Raw genomic sequence first — 11,726 nt, 5'->3', positions numbered from 1 at the left:
GGACACATTGATGAATCACCCTGCCTGTGAAACACTGATGTCAGTTTATAGCCTGGTCAGGATTCAAACCCAGGCTAGACAGCTTAGAGGCGAGTGTGCGTACCTCTCGGTGATCCTGTCACCCCTTTTGCTCTCGGTCATATCTTCTTATTCTGAAAGTGTGAACCCCATCTTTTAGTTTTTCATGAGCCTTGACCACAAGTACATAAACAAAGGGTTCCAATATATACATAGTGATTGAAAAGTAGTCAAAGAACAAGTGCCATCAATTTTATTGAATAAAAATTGTAAAAGGATCTATATAATTCCAGAACCCTGAGCTCAAGAGGCTTTGTTCCACTATAGTGTGTCTCATTTGGTGAGTGAGCTCTGCTGTTATTCTCACACTCCGACGTGCTTCCATCTCCCACCCATCTCACTTCTCTTCATCTTCTCACTATACTGAACTGTGGCGAAAGGCACTGAATGAGAAACATGGGAGAACTAAGGATACATTACAGATAATATGGTAAACAAAGGAAAGGTTTCATATTTAAATAAAATAGTGAGAAAGGAAAATATAGAACCAGAAGTGAACACAGAGAGGCTGAAGTAATGGGGAAGAATTGTGTGAAGAACGAAGGAGAGAAACAGTTCCACAAGGTGCACAGTGTATGACACCAGTGTACGACACCAGAAATGAATGAACATTTGAGAAAACGACATTGATGTTCTTCGTGGATGCCTGCTCTTTAGTTTTGGTGGTATCACGACACCAAATATTACTTGCTAATCTATTCTAATAAAAGGCAATGTAGTGTATGTCTATGTTCGTATGTATGTGTATCTCCTCCAAAACTCCAAAACCATGAAACCTTGCTGCCTGAAACTTTGCATGCATACTAATAAAACTCCAAGTAAAGGAAGTGCAAGAGTGAAAATTGGGTGTTTGGGTTAATTAAAACATTCCTTTTGAAGATAATTTAAGGCCTTATTTAATTACATCCTTCATCAGGCGATCCTCGGCCACCTTGCTTTCTGGGTCTTAATGTGTTTCCTGGGTCACCTCGCTGGGGCCTGAAGCCGCCATGTTTTTTGGCCTGCTCAACCTTACATCGACTCGGAACAGGCCACAACGATTTATTAACGATAAAGTTTTTTTTCCCACTTTCTTCACTTATATTGAATGCCTTACCATTCACGACCTGATACACTTATCCAACCAAGATATTCTAGTTTTGTATTTTCAATGAATTTTCTGAAATTTGTCGAATTTGTTTTTCACTTGGAAGTTGTGGGTTACGATTTGTAAATAAAGGTGGAAAAAGTCTGATTTCATGCAATGTAATTCCAGGCTATAAGGCAACAAAAGGTGAAAATTCTCAAAGGGGGTGTCGACTTTCTATCGGCACTGTATACCTCCTTGTGCCAGCTTTGGGCACCGCCACAAATGTGATGTAACATTTGATAGTTATGGTAACATTCTTGAATGAAGTAAATAATTTTTGGCTCTTTTGACTAGTTTATCCAGCCAACTGTAGTAATACCTCCTAGATAGTGATTAAAATTTTTTAGATGAATGATGTTTGCCATCTTGAGCTCATCGATCCACATTCTGTGTACGAAATCCTTGCTTAAAATGTTGATTTTTTTTTTCCTGACATGATGCGTGTTCCAGAAGAAGCCAGGAAGGCAGTGCAGAGTTAAAATTAACAAAATAGCTATCGTGAAGTGTACTTCAAACTTACAATGTTGAGTACAAGTACATCATTCCCAGCACCACAATGAACTGAGGAAAGAACAAAATAACATTAATGATTACACAAAAATTCAGACATTTATAATGACTTGTAACATTCTTTATTACCTCTGCCACTGAAGGTGGACAGAGGTTATGTTTTCACCACTGTCTGTCTGTTTTTACTTGCTTTTCCCTGATTATGCAGCAGCTGCACTACAGCTGGTTTCAAACCCAGACGAAACATCGAGTCAGCCCATTTCAAGACTGATGTTCAAAACCGATGGCATCACCGACTAGCACAGTTTCCCACAACTGCATCTTTGCAGCAAGTGTGAGTATGGCTCATGCATTCATGACTCCATAACAGTTAAGAGGTGATACGTGTCATCGCATCAGTGTGCCACCCCTCGGATGGACTTAAAGATATTGTTGCGGGCCGGGGTCTGGCGGCGAGAACGACCACTAGGTGGTGGAATTTACGTCGATTCCCACCAGGCTCCCCAGAATTGTAGGCCGCCACTCACAGATAATTCCGTAATGTAATGAATACATGTCATGAATGAATACACGTGTAATGAATACACGTGAAGAGAACTTGACTGAATCGGGAATTGATTTTTTTCATATTTTTTTTGTTGCCCGATTTGAACGAAATTTGATACTGCACACAGGCGAATGGTGAGTAAGGTGGCCCTAAAATTTTTGTGCAACTGTGTTCCGTTTTGGCTGTATTTTGGAGCATACAAACATTATATATATATATATATATATATATATATATATATATATATATATATATATATATATATATATATATATATTTCTTCTTCTTTCGGCTGCTCCCGTTAGGGGTCGCCACAGTGGATCATCCGTATGATCCGCATAGTGATTTGGCACATGTTTTACGCCGGATGCCCTTCCTGACGCAACCCTGGTCGCCTCTTACGACACAGGGATATGGTACACCTATTTTAACCGGGGTATACACTGGCCCAGTATACTGGTACTCATTACGCCGACCTCGGAAGGATGACAGGCTGAGTTAACCCCCTGGTGTATTAATTCAGTGGCCCAATGGGGCTTGAACTCAGGACCTTTTGGATCCCAAGCCGCTGCCCTAACCACTGCGCCAACACACCAGGCTATATATATATATATATATATATATATATATATATATATATATATATATATATATATATATATATATATATATATATATATATATATATATATATATATATATATATATATATATATATATATATATATATATATATATATATATATATATATATATATATATATATATATATATATATATATATATATATATATATATATATATATATATATACATATATATATATATATACATATATACATATATATATATATATACATATATATATATATATACATATATATATATATATATATATATATATATATATACATATATATATATATATACATATATATACATATATATATACATATATATATATATATACATATATATATATATATATATATATATATATATATATACATATATATATATATATATATACATACATATATATATATATATATATATATATATATGTGTATGTATATATATATGTATGTATATATATATATATATATATATATATATATATATATATATACCAACCAACCAACGAACCCACCGAACACGAACCAACCAAGCCGAAGAACTTCCAAATCCAACTCCTTCCTTTCTTTCTCTCAAATCCAACCACAAACTCCTTTTCATCCCATAACACCCTACTCTGAGGATTGCTTCGTATTTTATAGATCACGGAACTAGCCGGTGGAGCCATGGCGAAGCCGACGTCATCGTACATCCTGATTGGACAGGGCCTTCGTGTGGTCCACCCTTTCTGGGCGGGGTTTCGACCAGGCACCGGCAAGGACCGCCCTCTCCACGGCTTGTCTGGACCCGTCGAGAAGGAACTACTACAGCAAGCGTGGAGATTTTGCCTTGGAAAAACGAGTCTCTGAGTCGGCGAGTAAGCGGTGGAAGCGCTTGTCCAGCCCATCGAGAGTAGCAAGCGAGAGGAAGGTACTGTTATGTAGTTCCAATAAGAGGGGGGATAAAATAAAAGGGGAGAAAATGATTTATTAACCTAACTAAAAAAACATTGCAGCGCACCCCCGTGTCTTCCCACTACACACAAGGAAGGGATCTATCTACACATATACTAATGGCATCACTAACTTCGGGCCAACTGTATGTTTGTATGCATACGGTTCCTAGAACCGTAACAATATGTATCCCAGCTGCTAGCATTAGCCGCTCATCATTAAAGATGCCACGGTGTCTTTTGCAAAGACGAGGGGAGTTATTTCCAGTACCATGAAAAAAATTTGACAAATTTCTTCCTGAATCACCTTCAGTCGAATGATCGTTATGGCCAGGTGGTTCATGAAAGGCTTAATTGGAACAAAAACGTTCAGCAGCTGACCCCAGAACAAGATGGGAATTTTCAGGCCATTAACTAAATCATTATATAATCAGCAGAAAGGGTCACTAATTATATTACTTATTATAATTAGTGACCCTTTTTGATAATTTTGCTAATATTATCTGCTTATCTATTTTTTTTAAATCGAAAAAGTTGGCATGTCTTGGGCCATTTTATGTTGTTTGTAACAGCAAGTGAGTTCACCTCATTTTGCTCTGTCAATGTGGACTCGCCATGGACCCTTTTATCCAAACTCAAGCTGTTTGTTCATTTGATAACACGATGCATGATGCAATAACATAATACCATTATTTTCCAGTTCTTCTTTCCCTGTTTCTTTGATTTAAAAAAAATATATATCTATATTTTCATATCTATTTGGATATGAGCAACGATAAAGGTTTTATGTTTCTCAGACATGAGTATCTGTTTCCATTAACATTTTCTTTGGCAGCATTAACATTTTTAACAAGTGTAAAGAAGGCAGCAGGATAAGGAGAATAAGTGGGAGTGGATGAAGGCTTTGGGGCAAATGTCCAAATGGGAGGTGGGATTGCAAGAAGGGTGGCTGAGTAAATAGATTGAAGGGAGTAGGTTTGCAGGCGTCAGCTGCAATTGGCCTCCAAATAGGGAGAGCTGGAGATTAGGATATAAAAATGAATCTGAGAAAAATTGAGAATGGGAGGGAAGTTAATTTGGGAAGAGAGTTCGAATGGGGCAAGTAGGATATGGGAGCAATTAAGGTGTAGGGGCATATGAGGAAGATTTCGGTCAACAAAGCCACCACTTTAGATGTGTAATATGGGAAAGGCCCCTTACTGCACTACTTCATCGGATAGTTGTTTGCCTTACCTCCCAGCAGAGGATGAAAGAGCCATACCAACCAAGGCCGTAAGCAATGTGATCCAGTGGTTCCTTAATGAATGGCAGGCAGCCCTGAAAGGAAAAAAAACAAGGCAGACGTGCCTTATGAGCATCTGTCTTTGGTGGCATAACTTTGAATCGGTTGTACTTGTTTTCTACACCTTCAACAACTTAAATGAATAAAGATCTGTGTCTTACACATACACTAAACAGTAGAACCCATGTAAACATCACCAAATTTAAAGGGATAAAGTATGGTATTGCTCCATGCTTGCCAAGTCTCCTGTGATTAAAGATCTACCTCCCGTCGCCCTGAGCGCACGTATCATATGTCACGGTCGGGACAGCACGTACGCGAGCATTCAAATGACATCTATATCAGCTGCCGTTATTTCCCCCATAATGAGGTTACTTTCATACTGAAGTATCCATTATCGTGTATTCGTCCAGTTTATCTATGGCGTAAAATAGGGTAACCTCAAACAAATTGCAAAATATATGATTTGACTGGTTTTATAATCACTAATCAATGGTACATAACATATCAAAAATCTAGAAACATCCACCTGGTGGAACATTGATAAACTTAGGTGTCTCTATACCCGCCATATGGGAGATTTTCACCAAGCAAGACTTCTACCGGTGTTACTGCAACGTTAAATGTTCTCAAAATCCCAAATTAAGGTATACATAATGGTCTCTCATGACTGCCAGATCATCTCAGGTAATTTCAAAATAATTTGGGATCATTTATGTATCCTCATGAAGGTCGCCTTGAACTACAAAAGATGCATTGGAACAGCTGACACTACAATAGTCTCCACAATCCAACTGAACACTGCGAGCAATGTTTCTTAGTTACAAGGTTTGGTGTCACTGTGTTTTACAATTATACGGTCTGATAACCTTGAGTAAGTTATTGGGGGCTAGAGGCAAGTGAGTGCGGAAAGGATGAAGCTTGTCCTTGGCAGTGACCCAAATCCGTTCCTATGGGATGAAATTCCCATCCTGAGCAATCCACTGCTGGACTTGCAGATATGTACACTGACCCTGGTAGCTTGCTCCTGCAGAATTTGGAAGGAAGATGTGAACCTGGACAAAGGTAGTGTTCGTCACGAATTTACTACAACATTTTCTGCACCTCAAAACATCCAAACCTTCACTGGAAGTACCGCTGTACCGATCAAGAAGTATTTCCTCTTTCTCTGACAACTTCTTCCTTTGATGCTTTTGTGGTAAACACTTCAGCTTGGTACCTGAAATTAGGATCACTTCCAAGTTTCTTCAGTGCCATACCCTTGCCAATTTCAAGCATACGAGATGTGGTAACACATCCTGTTATGACATGCGCAAATGGAAGCAAGCGACAGATTTCAGGCCGAAGTTTCTGCTTTATCAACTTTATATTCCATCGTCGCTTTTTCTTCGGAATGGATTGTTTGGACTCGGATTTAAAGAAAATGTAATTGGAGCTGAGGTCTGTGTGGTAGCAGAGGAACACAAGCAGATTTGTGTCCTCCCCTACTAATACAGTCACACCTTCTTTTGCAGATGATATTGCAGATTGAACAATCAGCAGGTTTGCATCAACAGTAGCATATAGTCATGTCTTACATCCCTTTTCTTCCCTCTTTTCACTGAGTTATTAGTTTGTAGTGTTTGCCAGAAACTGCTCCTCCTTTGATGTGATGCATATCCTCTGTAGATTTAACTTCTGGTTTAACTGCTCCACCATGGCGTCTCAGGTGTGCTGTGTCCTTTTTTGATAGGCCCACTGAGTATCCATCAAACACAACTACAGGGTTAGAGTACTTTGTAGTGACACTCTACGTACAATACAAATTGCACATCGATGCAAAACTGAATCCTTGTGACCATGGTATGCACTGCAACAGAGAACTACCATCAAAAACACGCTGTACCTCCTCTTCAGATGGCAGTGGCATCTCCAAACCTCAGAGCCCAGATTGCATCCACAAGTACTAGCTTTTGTGGCTCTCTGAGGTGTCAAACAGCATAGAGTTATTAAGTACAGTTACGGAGAGAAAATATCAGACGTCATCAAATAGTCCATTAGCTGCTGTCGTCTGACGTTGGACCAAGAGTTAGTGGTCCTCCTGTACTGAGTCCCCATCTACCTTCATTGTTGTCTTTATACTGATAGTTACTGCCTGGTTTTCATTCGTAAACGTGTGGTTCAGTACATTTTTCGAATAAATTTTCTTCATGACATTGAGGCCAACTTCTTTTGATTTATCAACATTTATACATGTATCTGCTGTCACTATGCCTGATGTTGACTTAATGGTTAGATTGGTGGACTTGGGATCCTAAGGTCCTGAGTTCAAATCCCGCTCAGCTGTTGAATTAATACCAGGTGGGGTTAACTCAGCCTGTCATCCTTCCGAGGTCGGCAAAATGAGTGCCAGCTTGCTGGCATACTGTGTCGGAGTGGTGACCCGTCCAGGATTGTGTCCAATAGCCAAGGAGACTGCTCAAGCAGCACCAACGCTCTGCACAGAGTATGGTCCCAATCTCCTCCTCCTCTCCTGCTCTCACTCCAGTTGCCATGTTCCATCGGACTGGATCTTTTGGAAACAGATTTCTATCCTGGAGGAAAGACCTCAATGTTGATATGTCTTTATCCTTTGATTTTCTTGCTTGTGTATCGTCTTCATGTTGGTCACTTCAAGTATATAACTCGGTGTCAATGAACTGCTGCATTGCATTGTGAATGTCTGCACAAGCTAGTGTAACAAGTATCTCCTTGAACTCGTCGGGATTCTGACATTCCAGATCCTCTTGTCAAAACCACCTGTTGTGTTAATGCTTCTCATCAAAACTTGGTCAATAAGAAGATCTGAACATGAGTCAGCCCAAAGAGCGATCACTTCTCCAAAGTACATGGTGTCCAGCTTCAAAGCGCTTGTAAACATCTGCATGCTCTTTTTTTCAACATGTTGCACAAGTTGCAAGTTGACGTAAGCTGACTTTACATCGAAGTTGTGTCCAAGGCAATGAAAAAAGGCAGAATTTCATTCACAGATTGGAGATGTAAACTTAGATGATAATTTCCTCGACGTTCTGCTTTTATGAACTTGTGGTGTGTCAGTCATCTCCACGCACTGAAGCCGAGGAGATTCAGTGCGAAGATGACTAGGTGCCTGCTTCTCTCTCACAAGCTTTTTGTTGATTTTCTCAAGGGTATTCTCTTTACAAACTAACTCTACAGAAATATCCTCACTCAGTAGTGTTTGATATAGCAGAGTTTTTTTTTCTTCTGACAAGTGATCTGTGGTTATATTGTTCAGTTATTGAACTCCATCACCTCCAGTGAATGTGTCTTGTGGATTACATGCTATTTCAGGTAGTTTGGGTGCCCAGTCTTGTCCAGTTTGCAACAGGGTACCACTTGCTTCTTGAGCTTCGTCACTGTCTAATGTAGTAGTGTTTTCTGATGTCTCCATACTCTTGTTTCCCTTGAGTCCTGGAATTCTGAACACCTATTGTATACAATACAGGATTGAGGGCTGTGTCTATCAAGAAGTGGTCCCATGAATGCACTTGATACAGACTTCGCAATCGTCATGTATCCAACAGCATTTGAAGCATATACAGTTTCAAGGATGTCATGGAGGCCGACAGAACCCACAAGCTGACCGATGGATCCGAGAAAGCTCATTTCAATGTGGAAACCTTGGCTGAACACGATTATTGGAGTAAACTATGTTAAACTACCACAAATTTACAATTACATTTTGTCAATATTGGGAATTTCAGTATCTTACCTCTGCCATAACCCCAGCGGTATTTTAATCCGGTATGCCATGATGCAAGTCAAAAACTATTATATATTTTTACGGTGCTAAAACGTTCATTCAACACTACCTGTACATGTGTGAAATACTTTACCTTGTCAAAAGCCTAAGAACAGTTGACAAATCCATCATATTCATGCTATCAATGTAATATTGTTGTTGACATCAGTTTGAAAGGGTTAATTCACTTTGGAACCACGGTGTCCCGTACAGTACATGGCATAATATTCCGGAAATTATGGATGGATAGTTTATTAATTTTTGGTAATTTTTTTTTCTATTTTCTGCAGCCAATACCTTTCTTGATGTTTGATGTATTATTCACCTCCAGTGAATGTGTCTTGTGGATTACATGCTATTTCAGGTAGTCTGGGTGCCCAATCTTGGCCAGTTTGGGTGCTCAATCTTGTCCCTCTCTTCAGACCTTCACAATCCCACTATCTCTTTCCAAAATGGCTGTCTGGAAACACTCCCCCCCCCCCAACTACCTACTTTCTTAACAATCGTCTTGAGGAAGTTCAGTCATTCAAACTCCAGGGTCTCAATATCAACCAGGATCTTTCTTGGTAACACCACATTTCAAAAGTGCTCTGTCATGCAAAGTTCTTCCTTGGCACACCTGAACGCCTATCCACCTACATGACCTTCAACCGCAGCTTGATGTGGTATTGCTCTCCCCTTTGGGCCGGCTCCCCTACCTCACACCTTGCTCAGCTTGATGCCATGGAAACCAAGGCCTTCAATATTATTGGAATGTCCTGCCATGAAACTTAGTCTATGGGCCTATCATTTCACCATCACAGACAGGTCAGTGTCTTCTACCACCTCTTTTTTGGTCTTGCATCCTCTACTCTTTCTGTACTTTGCTTTCCCCAGGTTTCTGCAGGGCTCACATGGTTCACCATCAACCCCCTTCTGGTTAAACCACCTAAATCCAGGATCACTGCTCACCTCCACTCATTCATTCCTCTTTTTTTTTCTTCTTTTTTTACCAAAATGTGGAACCAACTTCCACATCCTCTTCAATCTCATTCTTCCCTCCAGGACTTCAACACAGCTGTTCACCACCATCTCAGATCACCTCCAATCCCAAACCATGATCTTTTCTCCCATTGTTAACCCCCCCCCCCAACCTCACCCCAATCTTTCCTCCTTCCACCTTCTCAGTTTTTTCCGCTCCTGAGAGTTTCCTTCTGTGTCATTCTGTGTCCATCTTGTCCACCCCACAGATCCTCTCCTGCCCCCAATGCCTCCCTACACCCATTGTCTGTCCATTTCTGCCTCGATCTTGGCCTTCAACTCTGCTGTTGGTGTTTCCTCCATCTCTCAACTGTTCCTTTTGTCTTGTTGTGTCCTGATCCATTCATTGTGCTAACTCTAGCTCGTCCATGAGCCTCAAATATGTATACATGATATAATAATGATGATATACAGGAGTATTCAAATAAGAATATAGCCAATTTCATCTTTCTTTTTTCATCATCATTTTTCGAAATTTAAATCATTTATTTCTCGTTTTTTTTTTTTTTTGGTGTGTTTATAAACGGGCTCATATGCAGGGAACATATTCTCACACTCATGGGCTGTGTCTGCAATAAACTCCTCAAATCTTTCTCTCGTAACGGTCTCAAAAGCTATGCAGTGATGTACCAGCCCAATCTCCACAGAAACAGCAAAGGTTACGTTGCAGTTCCGTCCACATTGCCCATGCTCTGCAGAAGGAACGTCTCCTCCAAATGTTATAGTCTGTTTCAACAATGTAGACACAGTGGGCAACAACTACATGTTTTAAGAACCATTGAGCGTAGTCGCGATGCACATGTCAGTACACGAGGAGAGCTTCGGACATCAGGCACATCCTCTGTCAGTTTAATTGTCATCAGCATGCCATCAAGAGTTCGAGCAATGCTGCTGGGAGACACAGCTGGTTGGTTTGTCTGGCAGGGCATCTTGTAGGTCAGCCTTGATCTTTTTTTTAAAGAATCAACAGAGGGTTTATATCCAGTATCCGCTGTACCTCATCTCGCATCTCTTGATCAACTTTGGTGTTATGTGCTCCTCCTGTTGGTAACTTTTCATGACAACCAGTGCGCAAATATGTAGCCACAATTGACCTTGCAATGGATTGCTTGATTCCTAGAGTATCAGCCAGTTCAAGCTAGTCGGTGTTGTTGTTTTGTAACCTTCAATTAGCCTCTCCTTATCTATGTTGGATACTCTCCTGGAATAACCATGGACAGCCATCCTTATTTTCAAAATTGGCTTGTGAACGAAGTGTACCTTTTCCAAGAATGACTCCAGAAATGAACTATCCTCAGAACAGGCATATCTGCTCTTATCGGTAAATAAATTTTTTAAATTTGAAAACACCTACCAGAGAATCGAATGCAAAAATGTGACAAATGTATGCCGATTGAGGAAACTGATTATTGATCAACCTCTTCCTATTGGTTGTGACAAAATTGAATGAACTTACTGACGATTTCCATTGGAATGTACAAATTTTGCAACTGACTGAGATTAAAAGTCTAACGAATGCTCAACTGATGATATTGAATGAATCTTTTTTGCTCGTTGAGTGATGATATAAAGGAGCATTCATTTTCACATATAATTGAATAAGCAAGGTAGTAAGTTGATTGAAATTGGCTGGGAAAACCTGAATTGCATGATCTATTTAATTTTTAATATATCTTTGCGGCAGATTGTATTTTTTGTACTCCCGAAAAGTATCTCCTTCATGGAATACTGGACAAGTCTGATACTCATGATAACTTTCCTTGTTCTTCATTTGACAGCACAGATGTACCATTTGCAAATGCCTCCACTTGG

At 39.8% G+C, this 11,726-nt stretch overlaps 1 protein-coding gene across 2 annotated transcripts in view; it reads right to left on the bottom strand.

Moving 5' to 3' along the window:
- Positions 1-255: 255 nt before the first annotated feature.
- Positions 256-11,726, bottom strand: part of LOC147024686 (uroplakin-1b-like) — a 39,739-nt gene continuing 28,268 nt past the window's right edge. For both annotated transcript variants that reach the window (XM_085884837.1, XM_085884836.1), the window contains exons 7-9: positions 5,065-5,148; positions 1,728-1,768; positions 256-446 (exon numbers count right to left, since the gene is read on the bottom strand). In XM_085884837.1, the coding sequence (XP_085740963.1) occupies positions 437-446; positions 1,728-1,768; positions 5,065-5,148 (135 nt within the window). In that variant the 3' untranslated portion in view covers positions 256-436. The remainder of the gene's footprint in view (positions 447-1,727; positions 1,769-5,064; positions 5,149-11,726) is intronic.

The sequence above is a fragment of the Eptatretus burgeri genome, chromosome 6 (genome assembly GCF_056783735.1).
Source record: "Eptatretus burgeri isolate ZD-2024b chromosome 6, Ebu_testis_v1, whole genome shotgun sequence".
Classification (NCBI taxonomy): Eukaryota; Metazoa; Chordata; class Myxini; order Myxiniformes; family Myxinidae; genus Eptatretus; species Eptatretus burgeri.
This window is presented reverse-complemented; position numbering and strand designations above follow the sequence as displayed.